Source organism: Amblyraja radiata, chromosome 32 (assembly GCF_010909765.2).
Source record: "Amblyraja radiata isolate CabotCenter1 chromosome 32, sAmbRad1.1.pri, whole genome shotgun sequence".
In the NCBI taxonomy this organism is placed as follows: Eukaryota; Metazoa; Chordata; class Chondrichthyes; order Rajiformes; family Rajidae; genus Amblyraja; species Amblyraja radiata.
In genome coordinates, this window is record NC_045987.1 from 6,965,250 (window position 1) to 6,984,866 (window position 19,617).

A 19,617-nucleotide genomic window follows, 5' to 3' on the forward strand; every position below is an offset into this window, starting at 1 on the left:
GGGGTGATTATGGGGTGGGGGGGGGGGGGTATGGAAATGTAGGGAGAATAAGGTGGGAGCAGCATAAATGTACATTTGGTGTTCAGGGCAGATTGTGGAATGTGGGGGATGTTTCAGTGCTGTCTGTATCTCTACACTTCCCTCCCGTACCCCCTCGCCCCTTCCTGCCATCTCCAGCCCTCATTACTCTCTCCCCAACCCAAATCCTCACTCCCCCCTGCCCCCTCCCTTTCCACCACCCATCCCTCCCCTCCATCCCTTTCCCCTCTCTGTCTCCCCCTTGCTCACTTTCTCTCCTTCTCCCTTCCATCTCTCCTTCCTTGCCTTCTCTCTCCCTATCTCTCTCTCTCTCTCCCCTTCTCTCTCTCTCACTTCTCTCTCTCCTCCTTCCACTTTTCCCTCCTCTTCTTGCCCCCTCCCTCTCTCCTCCTCCCTCGCCACCCCCCTTCTCTCTCCCTATCTCTCTCTCTCCTACCTTCTCTCTCTTTCTCTCTCTCTATCTCTCTCTCCTCCCTCTCTCTCTCTCTCCTCCCTCGCCTTCTCCCTTCTCTCTCTCTATCTCTCCCCCTCTCCCTCCCTCCCTCCCTCCGGATTGATGTCACATCCTGCGCTAGTTCCCGGACTCCACACTCGGGCTGTGAGCGCTTCTCTCTCCGCTCCGCTCCGCCGACCTGCCTACTCGCTCCGCCCGCTCTGCCCGCTCACTTGCTGCCGGTGGGGCTGAGATGCGGCTGCAGGCAGGTGCCTGACCCGGACCGAGCCAGGGAGAGTGAGAGGGGGAGAGGGGGAGAGAGTGAGAGAGGGAGGGAGGGAGGGGGAAGGGGCAGCGACGCCGAGCCGAGCCGAGCCGGGACAAGGCAGGCGGGACAGCAGGTGCAGGACAGCCCGGGACAAGCGCACAGGGAGCGGGAGCAACATGAAGACACAGCCCGCGGGCAGGAGGGAGCGCGGCCGAGCCCGGCTCCTCATCCTCGGGGTCTTGCTCATCAGTGTCCAGCTCACCCAGGTAAGGTCCGGGACACGGCTCATCTCACCCCGCTGTGGAAGATGCTGGAGAGGGGGGGGGGGGGGGGGGTGGTCAATGGTGGGGTCCAGGGGTCAACGATGAGGGGGGGAGACCTGGTCTTAGGGGGGGAGGTCAGGGTGATCTGGGTCAGGTTGGCCCGGGTCTCGGGATGGAGGGTGCAGAGTTGGGTGGTCGTGTGAGGTTGGGACCCAGGGGAGAAGGTTGAGGCGAGGTTGGGGAACATGGGTTGAGATGTTTGTTGGGTTGAGCAGCCGAGGGTCAGGGCTGGTCTGACCTGGGACATTGGAGACGTGGGGAGGGTTTCTGGAGGGGAGGGGGGTGGTCGAGGGGTCGGGGTGATGGTAAGGAGGCCTGTGAACGTGGGACAATGCGGGCAAGCAGCTCCAAACCACAATCTGGAGGTAAGTAACAACATCCTGACTGCAAACTTTATCAGAGTTAGATCTGTTCCGGCAGTCCCCTGGGATGAAGGATGACTCGGTACCACTCGGGGATTTATCTGCAGGTCCAGAGGTCCAGATGAGATCCCAGTGTAGGACACACAGCCTTCTACACGGATAGGGCAGAAGATAAGATGCCTCTCGGATTAAGGATTGTTAATGTCATTCCAACCGGAGCAATGAATGTGGGACCTTGCAGCAAATGGGGGAGGGCTTTAAATCGTGAAGAGAGTTAAAGGAGGAGGGGGGGAGGGTGATGGGGTGAAATAAAGAAGGGGCCCATTTGCACGTGTACTTGGAACCAGGGGGCACACACACACACATATATATGTAATATCGTTTTTGATCATTTCAACGGGGTGGTGAGGGTGGGCTTGAATTCACCGGCACATGGCGTGTCCCATAAGCACATGCAGGGAAGTTGGGCAGACACAGGGGAGGAGGGACTCATGGGGAGGGGGGGTGGGGGGAGGTCGGGCTGGGAAGGGGTTTGGAGTGATTCAACGCTGGCGTGGACCGGTGCAGCTTCCCGGTGGCTGTCAGATAGCGAGATGGAAATCATTGTGAATTGGGGAAGGAGGCCGGTGACATGGGAGGGAGAGAGGGAGAGTAGGGGGGAGGAGGGGGAGAGAAGGGAGAGAGACAAAGGGCTGTGTTGGATACAACCAAAGATCTTTGGATACAACAGCCCATTTGCCTGGAAACATTCTCTTCAAACCTGGACAGTTGCAATATGTATTTATTTATTTAGGATCAGCCGAGATGTTTAATGCAACCTGTCTGCATGGCCGGTTCATATTGAAAAATATGTTGAAGCATGTCCCAGTGTTAACATTCTGCTAAATTGCTGTGTTCCCTGGTGCGGGTTTGCACTGGTTTGACGTTTCAATCTGGTGTGGGGGAAGGTCTGGGGATTTGTGTGTTGGGTTGTGATTTGGTTTATTGAGCTGCAGTTCGTATCTGATGGCTGACTCCCGTTATTCATCGTTTACCCGGTGCAAATGATTTGTCTTTTGAACGTCTCTCTCTCTCTCCATGGAGATGTGAAGTTGGATCAGAGTTGCGCTACCGCCCACTGGCAGCAGGCGTCGCTGCTCCCCGCACTTTGAAGTCCCCACCGGCGACATCTCCCCCCTTAAAGGGACAGGCACCACAGCTCACCCTTAAAGGGACAGGCACCACCATTCACCCTTAAAGGGATATGCTCCTCCTGCCGCCTCTCCTTTTCAGCCTCCCACCCTTCCTTAATTCCTTAATTCATTCTGTTCCTGAACCTGCCTCACACCGTTTCACCCTCTCTTGCTTCCTCCTGCCCCCTCTACTCACTCGACTTCCCTTCTCCTCTCTCCACTCTTTTCATCCCCTCTCTCATCCTACTTCCTCCCTTCTCTTTTCTCTCCCCCCTTTACTTTCCCTCTATCTTTTCTCCTTTCTCCCCTCTCTCCCTCCCACTCCCCTCTTTCCTGCCCTTTGAACTAAACTAAACTCCTCTCCAATGTTCTCCCCTTCCCTTTATTCTCCCTCCTTCCCTCGTCTTTTCTCCCCCCTCCCCCCTCTCTCTCTCCCTCACCTTCTGTCTCTCCTGTTCTTTGAACTAAACTCCTGCCCCATTCCTCCCCCCATTCCTCTACCATTTTGCCTTTCCCTTCTACTTTGTCACCTCAGACTCTCCCTCTGTTCCAGAGGGTGATGGCTACTCTGAATCGTGCTTAGTTACCCTCCTGAGCTCCATGGGCTGTTATCCAGCTCATGGAATCAACTGCATGTCCGCACTCGAATGCTACCTTTTGCCTACAAAGTCTCACGTTTCTAACCTTCAGGTCGACATTTATTCTCTATTCTCCGTTCTCCAACAAGATGCAATCTCTGTCAATTGAAGGATCTAACGGTTTATATCCATCGGCCCCATCTCTCTTCGCTGGAGTGTCCAAAGCCATTGGTTCCCAGTCCAAAGAAGGGTTCTGACCCAAAATATCACCAGTCCATTCCCTCCGCAGATGCTGCCTGACCCGCCGAGTTCCTCCAGCACTCTGTCTTTTGCTCCATGAACATTTGCTTGAGGACCAGTGGACATAGGTTTAAGGTGAGAGGGGAAGTAGTTAATAGGACCCAAGGGGATTTTTTTTTCACACAGAGGGTGGTGGTTTTATGGAACGAGCTGCCAGAGGCGGTTGTTGAGGCAAGTAATCTAACAACATTTAAAAGACATTTGGACAGGTACCTGGATAGGAAAGCTATAGAGGGATAAGGGCCAAATCCAGCCACGTGGGACTAGCATAGATGGAACATCTTGGTTGGCATGGGCAAGTTGGGCCAAATGGTCTGTTTCTGTGCAGTATGACTCTATAGTTGCAGCATCTTAGTTAGATTGGCCTTCAATCTTACAGCAAGGAATTACAAGGCAGCCTATCCCCCTCAGACACAAATCATTCTGCTGAGTCGGCATTTCAGTCCGCCCAGAGAACATGTATCCCAGAGCTGAACTTCATGAGTTCCAATGGACATCTTCCAGTAAGCTGCGTTAGGACATTTTGTGAAGTCTGGTGGGTAAATGTACATACAAAGCACAAAGTGCCGGAGGAACTCAGCGGGTCAGACAGCATCTGTGGAGGGAATGGGCAGAGGATGTTTCGAGTCTGGACCCTTCTTCAGTCTGATTGTAGTGGAGAGGGAGGGGAGAATGCGGGAAAAGAGAGATAGGTGCCCGACAAAGCCTGGCAAGGGATTGACATATGGGTGAAGTGGGTGATAAAGGCTAGAGGTGAACAGGAGACAAAACGGAGCCAGATGAGTAGAGAATATGAGTGAAATGTCAAGCACGGGGAAGAGATGTAGGTCTAAGAGGATGGGAGAGAGCAGGGATCAAAGGAAAAGGAGGGATTCCGTGATGGGAGATGAGTGTATGAGGAAGGGGATTGGAGGCAGGCAAAAAAAGCTGGAGTAGCTCAGCGGATCAGGTAACATCTCTGGAGAAAAGGAATAGGTGATGTTTCGGGTTGAGACGCTTCTTCAGACGCCTGAAGACGTCACGACCCGAAATGTCACCTATTCCTTTTCTCCAGAGAAGCTGCCTAACCCGCTGAGTTACTCCAGCTCTTTGCTCTACACGAGAATCCAGCATCTGCAATTCCACGTGCCTCCAGATCTAAGCGCTCTCCTGCTGAGCAGAACCGTTAGACTCAGAGAGTTTGTCACTTGTGATCACATTTTCTAGGCCATCCTAAACTAATGAGGAGGCGAATGTTAAAGAGGAAGATTAAGTCGGTCTGTAAAGCTGGCTGGTTAGAGGGCCTGTCCCACTTTCACAACCTAATTCACGACCTCTGCTGAGTTTGCCCTTGACTCATACTTGCAGCATGGTCGTCACGAGGTCGTAGGAGGTCGTAGCTAGGTCGTAGCAGGTCGTGATGCTAGTCGTAGGTACTCGTGGCATCAAGTAGGTCGGGGCGTTTTTTCTAGCCTGATGAAAAATGTCCAGGAGTAAAAAAGGTCGTGAATTAGGTGGTGAAAGTGGGACAGCCCCTTAACCCTGTCATGTCCACAGCAGTGTTGCAGAAGCCGCAGGAATTCTAATGCGATGGGGAACGTGATATAATCGCAACCTGGGGAAGGGCAGATGAACCGTATCCAAAGACCCTGTGAGCAGAAGGATGGCTAGAGAAGGTGGCTAACGAGAACCTAATAACAGGAACAGGACAGTAAATGCTGGCGTAACACAGACTCCAGCATTTTGTGTCCATCTTCAGTGTAAACCAGCATCTGCAACTCCTTCTTACATAATAGGAGTAGGCGCAGGCTCTTCGGCCCATCTGGCCTGTTCTGACGCTCAACATGATGGTGGTCAATCCTCCACCCCTATTTCCTGATTCCTTCATTATCCAGAAACGGCAGCTCTGGATCCGATATCCGATCAACAACTGCGCTACTGGGCAGGGAATTCACAAAGTTCACCAGCCTCTGTGTGAAGAAAGGTTTAGTTTAGTTTAGGAACACAAAAATGCTGGAGGAACTCAGCGGGTGCAGCAGCATCTATGGAGCGAAGGAAATAGGCAAACGTTTCAGGCCGAAACCCTTCTACAGTCTGAAAACAGGCCCTTCAGCCCACTGGGTACACTTTCCCACTCAAGGAGGGAGGGGAGTATGAGATGAAGTTACTTAAAATTAGAGAATTCAATGTTCATACTGCTGGGTTGTGAGGTACAACCTCACATTTCACTTGGGCTGCTTACACCCCAGCGGTATGATCATTGAATTCTCTAATGTTAAGTAACTCCATCTCATACTCCTCTCTCCCATCCTTCCTTACAGTTGTAGTCAAGAGTGTTTTATTGTCATATGTCCCAGATCGAACAATGAAATTCTTACTTGTAGCAAGACTTACTTACTTACAGTTCAGACCTTCGATCTCAAGTGGTTCTGAGCACCAGGATTTGGACAATGCAGTGGAAACACACTGTTAAACAACATCCTGCGTTTATATAGCTCCTTCCCAACGGTGTTTAACCAGTAAATAGTTTCAAACACTGTTTCTTGGCGCTGAGCCACGTTAGATATCGGACGAGGAATCTGGTCAAAGGTTTGGTCGAGGAAGTTGTCTCAGAAATGTCAGAGGCGAGACGCTCGGCAGCTGAAGAAACAGAGGCGGAGGATTACAATTGTGGTCAGCAGAATATAGCAGTAAAGCGAGGCGTTTTGGAGAATAGGTGGCGGAGGTGAGGATGTTAAGGCTGTGTAGACAGTGGGCAGAAGTGGGTCAGTGAAAGCAGCAATGGTGGAAGGGGCAGTTAATATTCATCAGGATGCAGGGGGGGTGGGAGATTGCAACCTTCACGTGGTCCGCCCTGTTTCGACGAATGCAATCAACCCGGCGTGCACAATCAAGTAAGATCAAATAGAACACGTTGTCCTGCAACTTTAGGCTGTGCACTCCATACGCAAGAAGAAGAAGGATGCAGGCATCTCTGCTTTGGCTGAGGTTCTTGGGGTGAAAGCCTAAGGAGCAAAAGATATGAGTGGTGCAGCGGTAGAGTTGCTGCCTTACAGCGCCAGAGACCCAGGTTCAACCCTGACAGCGAGTGCTGTCTGTACGAAGTTTGTACGTTCTCCCCGTGACCTCGTGGGTTTTCTCCGGGTGCTCCGGGTTTCCTCCCACATTCCAAAGACATACAGGATTGCAGGTTAATTGGCTGCGGTAAAAAATATATATATTGTCCCTAGTGTGTGTAGGATAGTCCTAGTGTGCGGGGATCTCTAAAATAAACTAAACTAAGCTGAAACTGAACTAAAAGCAATGCAAACTAGTTGAGAAAAAAACAAAGTGCAGGAGGAACTCAGCAGGACAGGCAGCATCTGTGGGGAGAAAACTGTGAAGGCAAAGTGATCAAGGGACTAAGTCTGGCAAGTGATAGGTGGATACAGATGAGGGGGTGGTACATTGACAGATGGGTGGTGACAAAGGCTGGAGATGAAACAGTGACAAAAGGGTGACAGATATGAGTCAAGAATGTTGAATTGGCATATGTATCTTCAAGGGAACATTTAAATCAGTCTGAAGAAGTGTCTCGACCTGAAACGTCACCCATTCCTTCTCTCCAGAGATGCTACCTGTCCCACTGAGTTACTCCAGTATGTCGTGTCTATCTTCAGTGTAAACCAGCACCTGCAGTTCCTTCCTTCTCACATAGTGACTGGTGTCATAGAGTCATAGGGAGATAGAACGTGGAAACAGGCCATTTGGCCCAACTAGCCCAGACTAGCCAACATGTCCCAGCCACACTAGTCCCAGCCGCCAGCGTTTGGTCCATATCCCTCCAAACCTGTCCTATCCATGTACCTGTCTAACAGTTTTTCAAACGTTGGGATAGTCCCTGCCTCAACCACCTCCTCTGGCAATTTGTTCCACCAACCCACCACCCCTTTGCGTGAACGGGGGGTGGGGTGCGTGTTAATAAGATGACCATTCTCCAGAGATCCCTCCACATACGCTGAGTTAATGTACCTCGAGCACCTTGTGTCATTTGCTCCAGATTCCAGCCCCTTGTGTTTCCCTTCGAAAAGCAGCCGCGGGCTGCAAGTCGACGCTGCGGGAACTGTCCCGCGGGGATGTGGTGCTGAAACTATGCAGTTGAGTGACACATCCAGCGCCTGATGCCCGGGCTACTTGCCTCCTCTGTGCTGCTGCTGGCCGGGGCGCTGCTGGGGGAGGCCGGGTGCTGCAGTAGAGAGGTTGGGGGGGGAGAGGAGAGAGAGATGGCTGCAACCTGGCGCTGTCACCATAGCAACCAGGGGCTGAGAATTCAGCTTACATGAGGGCACTGAAGTAATAAATCATTCCAGCTTTTGAATCTTATTTTCAATGCGGATTTCGGGTTTTTTTCTACCCATTTTATTTGCACTATAGGCATTCACCCTGGCTGAAATGTGGGGCTCGCTGGGGTACAGGTGTGTGTCCCCCCCCCCCCCCCCCCCCCACACACACACTGACCCACACTGGGGGACAGGTGTCCCCCCCCCCCACACACACACTGACCCACACTGACCCTCACTGGGGTACAGGTCCCCCCCCCCCCCACCACACACACACACTGACCCTCACTGGACTCTGACCTGCACACAGCCCGTGTGACTGGGGCTCACTCGTGTACTGTTCCCCAACGTGGGTCCTTAGGGGTCTGTGTCAGCGACCCTCACGGGCTTGCCCCGTCCCTCCAGGAAGGTGGTAATGGGATAGAGTAGGGAGCGGCTGGGTGGGGAATCGGAGCATTTTTACCGGAGGGCCGGTGTTGTACCGGGAGGCGGGCCGGTGTTGTACCGGAGGGCGGGCCGGTGTTGTACCGGGAGGCGGGCCGGTGTTGTACCGGAGGGCGGGCCGGTGTAGTACCGGAGGGCGGGCCGGTGTTGTACCGGGAGGCGGGCCGGTGTTGTACCGGGAGGCGGGCCGGTGTTGTACCGGAGGGCGGGCCGGTGTTGGACCGGGAGGCGGGCCGGTGTTGGACCGGAGGGCGGGTCGCTGATTATCAGGGGCAGGTCCTATCCAGAGCCGGGAGGCAGGTCTTGTACCGGGGGCGGGCCGGGCCGGTGTGTACCGGGGGGGAGGGTCTTTACCGGTGGGTGGGTGGGACGTCTTCTCCTCCTGTACCGGGGGCGGGACCAACCGTGCGTGTGGGCGGCAGCGGCCGCTCAGACTCCAGTCTCCCTCCAGTCAGCGGCTAGAGCGGCAGCTCCCGGTATCCGCGCCTCCCAGCACCGTCTCGCCGCCCCTCGCCTCGCCTCGCCCGCCCGCCCGCTGCCGCCATGCCCCGGTTGGGACCGGGGCTGCTCCCCGCCCGGCAGATGCTACCTCCCGCCGCCCCGCCCGCTCCACGTTACTCGGTATGAGAGAACCGCAGCGCTCCCGCAATGACGGTGCCTCTGCTGAAGATCGGGATTGTCCTGAGCACCATGGCCATGATCAGTAACTGGATGTCCCAGACACTGCCGGCCCTGGTCGGTCTCAACGCCACCCGCCTCACCGCCGCCAGCGCCGGCTCCCTCGACCGTAGCACCGGGGTGAGTGTGGGGGGCGACCGGGAGGGAGGGTCCCGGGGATGGGGAGGGGAAGGGGCAGAGGCTGAGCGAGTGGGAATGGGCGGAAGCAGAGGCTGGGAAAGGAGGAGAGGGGTGGGGGCGACTGGGGAGGGGAAGGGGAAAGGGTCGGGAGATTCAGAGGTGGGGAGGAGAGGGAGATGGAGGGTGAGGGATGCGGGGGGGACTGGGGATGGGGTCCCGCGGATGAGAGGGTGGGTGGGAGATGGACTGGGGGAGATGGGAAAAGCTGGGGAGTGGGAGAGAGGGAAGGGGGCAGACTTAGAACGGAGGGATGAAGGAACAGATAGCGAACCCACGGCCGAAAATGTGCAGGGGACATCGATGGGGCGAGGGATGGGAGGGGGAGAATGAAACGGCAGGGGGAGAGAGGGGGGAGGCTGGGGTGGTAGTGGATAGGGGTGACAGAGGATTGACTAATGAATGAACTAACGGCGTTGACAGGTGGTCCCGCTGATGTGTAACTTATTTGTGAAGGTTCCTCCGCGCTCTCGCCCTCTCGTCTAACATTGTCCGTCCACACACTGGGCTCCGGTGATTTGCGGTGTGGACCGGGGAGGTTATAGCGGTGATTTTGCCCGAGAGGTCAGGTCGGGTCGGGTCGGGTCGGTGTGATCTGGCAGGGGAGAGGATGGGACGGAGATTCCCTCGGGGGGTCTTATAAAGAGGGGATTCTGTGGGACAGGTGCAGTGTGATCGCGCCGTTTCAGACTGAGTTGTAATGTAATGTGAAGGGTAGCTAGGGTGTGTGAAACGCGACGATGCAGCTGGGACTGGAGAGAGAGAGGGTGTGTTTAAGAAGGAACTGCAGATGCTGGAAAATCGAAGGTAGACAAAAGTGCTGGAGAAACTAGATAGGGCTCTTAACAATAGCGGAGGATATGGGGAGAAGGCAGGAACGGGGTACTGATTGGGGATGATCATCCATTGAATGGCGGTGCTGGCTCGAAGGACCGAATGGCCTACTCCTGCACCTATTGTCTATTGTCTATTGTCTAACTCAGCGAGTGCGGCAGCATCTATGGAGCGAAGGAAATAGGCGACGTTTCGGGCCGAAACCCTAAGGGTTTCGGCCCGAAACGTTGCCTATTTCCTTCGCTCCATAGATGCTGCCGCACCCGCTGAGTTTCTCCAGCACATATGTCTTCCGGGAGAGAGAGTGTTTCGCGGCTAACTCGGCGGACTGCCGCTCCCAACGGTAAATGTATAGTTTAGAGATACGGCGTGGAAACAGGCCCTTCGGCCCAACGAGTCGGGGCACCGACCAGCGACCCCCGCGCATTGACACTACACACACACACACACATTAGGGACAATTTCCCACTTACACCAAGTGTACAAACCCAAGACAAGTAACCTACAAACCTGCATGTCTTCGGAGTGTGGGGAGGAAACCGGAGCACCCGGAGAAAACCCACGCAGGTCGCGGGGAGAACGTACAAACTCGTACAGACAGCACCCGTAGTCAGGATCGAACCCGGGTACCTGGCGCTGTGAGGCAGTGGTTCTACTGCTGCGCCACCGTGCCGCCCAAATGGTGTTAAGTCCCCCCCCCCCCCCCTCGCCGGGTAGTTCTGTGCTTAGGCCCCTGTCCCACTTAGGAAACCTGAACGGAAACCTCTGGAGACTTTGCGCCCCACCCAAGGTTCCGTGCGGTTCCCGGAGGTTGCAGGTGGTTGCCGGAGGTCGCAGGTAGTGGAGGCAGGTAGGGAGACTGACAGAAACCTCCGGGAACCGCACGGAAACCTTGGGTGGGGCGCAAAGTCTCCAGAGGTTTCCGTTCAGGTTTCCGAAGTGGGACAGGGGTCCAGCACTCTGACTCCCCAAACCTCGAGTCTCCCCCGAACAAGGTGGCGCGCTGTAACAAGCGGGCCAAATCTCCACCAGTCCCCCCGCAGCGTAGCAGGTGGTGATCCAGCCTAGAAACGGGAAACTGCAGATGCTGGTTTACACAAAAAAAGGACACAAAGTGCCGGAGTAACTCAGCGGGTCAGGCAGCATCTCTGGAGAGAAGGATTGGGTGACGTTTCGGGCCGAAACCCTTCTTCAGAACCGCTGAGTTTATCCAGCATTTTTGTGTACCTTCGATTTTCCAGCATCTGCAGTTCCTTCTTAAACACAAAGCCGCCACCGGAGCCCACAATGGTTGGCTGTGGAAGAGGTGATTACGAAGGAGATATATGGATGTGAACAGTGGAACTGGCAGGATGACTAGGATGGGGGAGGAGGGAGAGGGGAAGAAACGGTTACTTGAAATTAGACAAATCAAGATTCATACCGCTGAGTTGGAAGTTGCCCAATTGAAATATGAGGCGCTTCACCTATCCGTGTCCTCCAGAGATGCTGCCCGACCCGCTGAGTTGCTCCAGCACTCTGTGTCCTTTTTGGAATGTAATTGAGTTGTCGGAGCCAGTTCCTCCATTCAATAACATTGCGTCGATGTGTGTGTGACCTCTCCCCACCGCCGTTCCCCGACCCCTTCACACTCTCGTTGTATACCGACCCGGAAACCATTTCTGCCAGTCCAAACCTGCACCGCCATCTCCACTGAGAAACGTTTGTAAACCTCACGTCTCCATGGGCAAGTACTTGTGGATAGGGTCAGTTCTAGCTTGAAATGTTCCTTAATAATGACATATTTTTGCAGGTAAATACTGCTCTTGCTTTCCATCCCAATGCTTTTGTAATACAATGCTGCCGACTGCGCTGCTCAGTGTTGCCTTAGGGGTTGATAATGTGGCAAAATCTACATTAACAAACAGATATCCCCCCCCCCCCCCCCCCCCACCCCCCCCCCACCCCCCACCCCCACCCCCCCACCCCCAGGGGTTCTGGGGTGAAGGTAGGATAATGGTTAAGGGCTTGGATACGCTAGAGGCAGGAAACATGTTCCCGATGTTGGGGGAGTCCAGAACCAGGGGCCACAGTTTAAGAATAAGGAGTAAGCCATCTGGAACGGAGACGAGGAAACACTGTTTCTCACAGAGAGTGGTGAGAGTGGCGAGGAGGCTGGTTCTCTGGATGCTTTCAAGAGAGAGCTAGATAGGGCTCTTAAAAATAGCGGTCAGGGGATTATGGGGAGAAGGCAGGAACTGGGGTACTGATCGGGGATGATCAGCCATGATCACATTGAATGGCGGTGCTGGCTCGAAGGGCCGAATGGCCTACTCCTGCACCTATTGACTATTGTCATAATGGGGTTCGGAGGGAGAGATACACCAGCCGTGATAGAATGGCGGAGTAGACTTAAAAGGCTGAATGGCCTAGTTCTGCTCTTAAACTTATGAACATAATATTCCTCTGTCCGTTACTAAAGCCATCTCTTCAGAAAGCTCAGTTGAGTTCATTAGCAAGGCTTAGCTTACTCTAGCTCCCATTGATTAGATAAAATATTTATCAAGACATCCAGTCAATATATGCTTGATTATAGACTATACATTTCCAGGCAGCGGATCCAACTCCCTCGGCTAAATAATGAATTTTCCATTCTGCTTCCTAGACCAAGAGAACTTGGAAGGAATTGGAGACGCAAGGAACAGCAGATGCTGGAGTCTTGAGCAAAACAAAAAGTGCTGGAGGAATTCGGCAGATCGGGCAGCGTCTGTGGAGGGAATGTGGTCCCAATCCAAATCCATTTCTGCCATAAATGTCGCCTGGCCCACTGAGTTCCTCCAGCACACTGTGTTTTGGAAGACGATAGCTAATGCATCCACCATATTCTTGTCGACTTCATTTTAATGGTTCATTGGATATTTATTGTCACCTATGCAATTACACAGTGAAATTAATTTTGCATTTAATAATGTGTGGCGCCGTCTTATCGAGTTCCAAGTCCGGATTCCCGCCTGTTCGTTCTACCGGAGCTGCTCCCGATCCCATTCGTAGCCCATGACCGGCTCGGCCCGCGAACCGCCGCCGCTCTCCTCTCATCGCCAGCCACCTTGTGTCCCGGGGCCGGGGGGCACCTCCTGCAGCCCACCTCCTACCGGCCAATTGGGAAAACATCTGCTTCTGGGGATTTGCCGCTATGCCGCTTGCATTGTCTTGCTATCCAGATGCAATCCCCTACAGTAACTATACAACCTTTGCACAAGTTCCTTATTTCCTTTTACAGCCCGGTGGCTTTCAATGGGACCACATGGTCTCAGTAAAACCTTGTTTGCTGATTTATTCCTCTCCTCGAGTTGTAACCTATGCCATCGATTGTGATAAAATCCTCTTTATGCATCCTTGTATATCCTCTGGTCATCAGTATGTTAGGATAGCTTGTGGATTTTATATAGGTTGACTTTGGCCACTATGCTTGTCCAGGTTTAGATTTGGGGGGAAATCCTGCTTTTCGACCCTCAGCATAAGCTGCCTCTGTTAAAACGTTTTAACACATTTCACTGGTCATCTATCATTGTAGTCGTGAACAGCCTTACAACTCTTCAAAGACCTCCCGTAACTAAACCCACAAACTTAGCTGCTTCTTCCTTTCAAATATTGGATTTGACTGTTCTCTGATCACTTAAGTGTTAATGCATTATTTAGGTTGACAGTGAATTCTGGCTCATTACTAAATCTAGCCTGGCTTTCCCTTGTCAATTCTGGGATGTATTAAGAAAAACCTATCTGGCACATGATGAACAGCTAGACTACTGACTGAAGAGTTTACATCCCATTCATTTTGATCATTCAAACTCCACGTTAAACCCTCACTACTTCGCTGTATGCTTATTTAATCTCTGCATTTGTTCATCCTAATGCTTCATTGCTGTAAACAAGAGACATATCCACAACTCCCCAAACAGTCTTAAATCCTTTTTTGTTTCCGAATTCAACTCGTGAAGTCTCCATTGCCTGCTTGGCGCGTATTATTCCCTCTCATTATTGAAGTTATTTAATCTTTAATCGCTACGATTATTTCTCCCCACTCAACCATTTCCTCATTATTTTCTGTAAACTGTATAACAGTATAATTTGTTCTTTGTATTTCATTTGGGTTGGTTGGGATAAGCACCTTAAATTGTGCCTCTATTCACTCGTTCATTCACTCGCTTCTTCTATCTAACTCCTGCCTTCATTGCATTATTTTTAGTAACTCAGCGGGACAGGCAGCTTCTCTGGAGAGAAGGCATGGGTGACGTTTTGGGTCGAGACCTGAAAGGCCACCCATTACTTCTCTCCGGAGATGCTGCCTGTCCCGCTGAGTTACTCCAGCATTCTGTGTCTATCTTCGGTGTAAACCAGCATCTGCAGTTCCTTCCTACGCATTATTTGTTTAGCTTTCTCCTGCAGTGGCGGGGGCAGAGTTATAGACAATAGACAATAGGTGCAGGAGTAGGCCATTCGGCCCTTCTAGTTTTGCTTCCTGTCCTTTCTATTTGATTCAGAATTGAGTCAATTTCTGCCACCACTTTGCAGATTTCAAGCCTGCCTGAATACACACACACACACCCTCTCATGCCGTCCATGGCTTTGCCTATTGTTGGTGCCTGAGCCCCATGGAGTTATTATCACGTTGGTGCCTGAGCCCCATGGAGTTAAAGTGTGGGCGATGGCAGGAGCGGGAATGTGCAGGCCGAGGCAATGCTTAAAGTCTGTCTGAACAGGTGTTCGCACCAAAGTGATAATATTATGCACAGGGTGATTCAGTGTCGTTGCCGGTGTGGTTAAATTGTCGATAGGTTTTTTTTAAATAGTGAACAAGAATAACAGCGTAAAAACGCGGAGGTGAATGGATAAAAGAACAGCCGAGATCATTCAATTTAATTTGTTTTCCAAGCCACATAAATTTAAATAAATTGCTCAGAATGCTGTAGCTGTAATTGTAAAATATGAATCAGCTTTTACTAATGACTGATATGTTCTGCTCGGTAAGGACTCAGTTGGCTCGGCAGAAGGTTTGTGAATATCTTTATGTTGTTCACCGCTAGCCCACCAGCAGAAGTGTTCTCTCTTCTCTTCTTAAAGAACAAAGCAGTTTCCTCCTAAGATAACCGCCGACTGGTTAGCACACAACAAAACGTTTTTCACTGTACCTCGCTACACGTGTAAATAAGCAATAAACTAAACACAAATAATTTGCAATTCTCTTGATTCACCCGCAGCGTGGAAGCGGGTAATCTGTGTGTAATAGACAATAGGTGCAGGAGTAGGCCATTCGGCCCTTCGAGCCAGCACTGGTGATCATGGCTGATCCTCCCCAATCAGTACCCCGTTCCTGCCTTCTCCCCATACCCCCTGACTCCGCTATTTTTAAGAGCCCTATCTAGCTCTCTCTTGAAAGCATCCAGAGAACCTGCCTCCACCGCCTTCTGAGGCAGAGAATTCCACAGACTCGCCACTCTCTGTGAGAAAAAGTGTTTCCTCGTCTCCGTTCTAAATGGCTTAATCCTTATTCTTAAACTGTGTGGCCCCTGGTTCTGGACTCCCCCAACATCTGGAACGTGTTTCCTGCCTCTAGCGTGTCCAAACCCTTAGCAATCTTATATGTTTCAAGGAAATGGGTAATGTATCTGTGTGTGGGTGCCCGTATGCTTCAAGCGACCACGAGGTCGCGTCATTTGCGAGCCAAGGTCGCGTAAGTGGGACAGGCCCTTAACTATGTCAGGCATGTTAACGGCTCTGAGGTAAGTTCTTCACTCAACCCTCATCTATGGAGCCCCACTCATTGTTTATCTGTGGAGACGGGACAAGATAAACCGCAAGGGGAGAAGAGGAGAATCTGCTTGGTAGGGCATGCCAAAAGCTGCAGCACAAACAAGAAATATGTTGATGATGTGAGTTTGTCCACGTCCACGGGTGAAACGTGGGCTGCAGCAACTCGGTCACCCCTGGTCAAATCAGCTGTGGAAGGCCTTGTGAAGTGTCTCAGGGATGTTTTCACTTGATCAACTTGATGTGGGCAAATGCCATTTGTAACCCAAATCAAAAACCAAATTGTTGTAGTTCATCCAGTAGGTAGACAAAAGTGCTGGAGAAACTCAGCAGGCGAGGCAGCATCTATGGAGCGAAGGGAATGGGCAACGTTTTGGGCCGAAACTCTTCAAGGGTTTTAAGAGTAAGCCTAAGTATAGGTGTAAGGAAATAGGCAACGTTTCGGGCCGAAACCCTTCCAGGGTTTCGGCCCGAAACGTTGCCTATTTCCTTCGCCCCATAGACGCTGCCTCGCCCGCTGAGTTTCTCCAGCACTTTTGTCCACCTTCGATTTTCCAGCATCTTGCAGTTCCTTCTTAAACAACGGCGTCGTTCGGTGTGTTAATCAAGGACCTTCTGATGCCGCTGTCCCACTTAGGAAACCTGAACGGAAACCTCTGGAGACTTTGCGCCCCACCCAAGGCTTCCGTGCGGTTCCCGGAGGTTGCAGGTGGTTGCCGGAGGTTGCAGGTAGTGGAAGCAGGTGGGGAGACTGACAAAAACCTCCGGGAACCGCACGGAAACCTTGGGCGGGGCGCAAAGTCTCCAGAGGTTTCCGTTCAGGTTTCCTAAGTGGGACAGGGGTATTATATCCTCACAGCTAAATGCCGATCAAACCTCAAACCTTTGACAGGATCGCGTGGTTTGAAAATTGACAAGAAGTGTATTTTTACTTAATTAATCTAAAGTTCACCAGCTGAGGTGTTAAACACGAGCGAGACTGTGGTGGGGAGGCTGAGCTCAATTCAGGAGGTTGCCACTGGCAACGAGGACCTGGTCCAACAAACGCAGAACTCAACACCTCCAAATAATCAATCTTTCCTGTCCCTGTCAGAACTAGCCAGCTCTGGCGTACGATCATAGAAACATAGAAAATAGGTGTAGGAGTAGGCCATTCGGCCCTTCTAGCCTGCACCGCCATTCAATATGATCATGGCTGATCATCCAACTCAGTATCCTGTACCTGCCTTCTCTCCATACCCCCTGATCCCTTTAGCCACAAGGGCCACATCTAACTACCTCTTGAATATAGCCAATGAACTGTGGCCTCAACTACCCTCTGTGGCAGAGAATTCCAGAGATTCACCACTCTCTGTGTGAAAAATGTTTTTCTCATCTCGGTCCTAAAAGACCTCCCCCTTATCCTTAAACTGTGACCCCTTGTTCTGGACTTCCCCAACATCGGGAACAATCTTCCTGCATCTAGCCTGTCCAACCTCTTAAGAATTTTGTAGGTTTCTGCAAGATCCCCCCTCAATCGTCTAAATTCCAGCGCGTACAAGCCGAGTCTATCCAGTCTTTCTTCATATGAAAGTCCTGCCATCCCATTAATCAGTCTGGTGAACCTTCTCCGTACTCCCTCTATGGCATCATACACATACACCCTCCCTCATACACCTAAACTTGGGCTTTCTCTCTCCGCAGATGCTGCCTGACCTACTGAGTATTTCCAGCATGTTTTTGTATGTCCAGCAGCTAGCTATTGTTCTTGGTATCTCAAAGTTCCACCAAATCCTCATCTGTTTATGTTTCTCACCCCCCAACTGCACACATTAATCAAAGTATTTTATCACCTGGATAGTCCTGATCTCCACCTTAGCGCAGATATTTCCCTTGTTCTCTCTAACCCACCGCCTCCTTGCAACTTACAATGCGTTTCTGAACTTTCTGATGAAGGGCTATTCTCGTCCACTCCCTCAGTACTGCACAGGGACTGTTAACCTAATACATAGAGAAAAAAATATTAGCCAAATGCATTTGCACTCCAAATGTTGCAGCTCTCCGTCTTGTCCCCATCTCACCTTTGTCTTGAATTGACTTGATCTTGGGTTGGCACGCTGGTGCAGCGGTAGAGTTGCTGCCTGAAGGAAACCCCTGTCTCACGGTACGAGTCCACCCACGAGTTATCCCGAGTTAAAAACACATCAAACTCGTGGTAATCACGTAGAATGAACGTAGCGGGAACGTCGGAGCTCGTGGACGCAACTTAGCGACTCGTAACGCTAACGGCAGGTACTCGGGAAACGTGTTAACTCGTGAAAAATGTTCAACATGTAGAAAGATTTCCACGGGTCAAATATACTCTTGAAGGAAAAATGTGATACTTTTACAGTTCCAGATTCTGTCTATCTGCGGGTGCTCTCTGGACGGAGTTTGTATCTTCTCCCTGTGACCGTGTAGGTTTTCCCCGGGTGCTCTGGTTTTCCTCCCACACATGTCCCTACCCCTAGTGTGTCGGATAGTGTTCATGTACGGGCTGATCGCTGGTCAGCACGGACTCGTTGGGCCAAAGGGCCTGTTTCTGCGCTGTATTCTCTAAAAACTTTAAATGTCCAGAATCTCAACCTGGTTTCAAGGTGTGCTTTGTACACTATTGGATACTACTGCATGTACCTGAGCCACTCTACGCCTTATCTTATTACAGGTAGAGTGTACTTGCTGAGCCGAAGGGCCTGTTTCTGTGCTGTATCTCCAATCTAAATGAAACTAAGGTGGTGAGACCTGTAATAGTTGCTCTACTGCCAGAGTCTCTGGCCCGTCTGAGTGACTCTTCTCTCTCTGGGTGGGACGAGTGTACCTGGGACGTGTATTGGGCCGGTATGGGCATGTTGGGCCGATGGGCCTGTTTCCACGCTGTATCACTCTGTGACTCTCTGCCTCCAGGTACTACCAGATAATGCTGAGGATGGCTGGCGAGTGTTCAGCTCGGCGCCTGACAGCGAGGGGAGGTGTATCTGTACCGTGGTGGCCCCCCAGCAGACTCTGTGCTCTCGTGACGCTCGCACCAAGCAGCTGCGGCAGCTCCTGGAGAAGGTACGGCCAGGCGACGGGGGGGGGGTGCAGGAAGCAACTGCAGATGCTGATTCACATAGAAACATAGACACATAGAAAATAGGTGCAGGAGTAGGCCATTCGGCCCTTCGAGCCTGCACCGCCATTCAATATGATCACGGCTGATCATCCAACTCAGTATCCCATCCCTGCCTTCGCTCCATACCCCCTGATACCTTTAGCCACAAGGGCCACATCCAACTCCCTCTTAAATATAGCCAATGAACTGGCCTCAACTACCTTCTGTGGCAGAGAATTCCAGAGATTCACCACCAAATGTTTTCCTCATCTCAGTCCTAAAAGATTTCCCCCTTATCCTTAAACTGTGACCCCTTGTTCTGGACTTCCCCAACATCGGGAACAATCTTCCTGCATCTAGCCTGTCCAACCCCTTAAGAATTTTGTAAGTTTCTATAAGATCCCCCCTCAATCTTCTAAATTCTAGCGAATACAAGCCGAGTCTATCCAGTCTTTCTTCATGTGAAAGTCCTGACATCCCAGGAATCAGTCTGGCGAACCTTCTCTGTACTCCCTCTATGGCGCATCGAAGATTAGACACAAAATGCTGGAGTAACGCAGTGGGACGGGCAGCATCTCTGGGGAGTAGGAATGGGAGAAGAAGGGTCTCGATGCAAAACGTCACCCATTCCTTCTCTCCAGAGACGCTGCCTGTCCCGCTGAATTACTCCAGCATTTTGTGTCCATCTTCAAAGTCAAGTCAGGCTGCAACCAGTGGGTATGGAGAGGAAGGCACAATGATGAGCCTGAGGCAGTGGACCTCAACACATCAGATATACCGCCAGCACAGTTTGGTGAAAAAAACTCAACATTTGG

At 51.7% G+C, this 19,617-nt stretch overlaps 1 protein-coding gene across 2 annotated transcripts in view; it reads left to right on the forward strand.

The window, feature by feature from the left end:
• The first annotated feature begins 592 nt into the window (after positions 1–592).
• olfm1 (olfactomedin 1) overlaps positions 593–19,617 on the forward strand; it is a 42,615-nt gene continuing 23,590 nt past the window's right edge. Inside the window, exons 1-2 of one of the 2 annotated variants that reach the window (XM_033049428.1) lie at positions 593–1,006; positions 18,616–18,765. In XM_033049428.1, the coding sequence (XP_032905319.1) occupies positions 917–1,006; positions 18,616–18,765 (240 nt within the window). In that variant the 5' untranslated portion in view covers positions 593–916. Of the gene's footprint in view, positions 1,007–8,676; positions 9,016–18,615; positions 18,766–19,617 lie in introns of those variants that run through there. The other variant, XM_033049427.1, reaches the window with a different exon arrangement.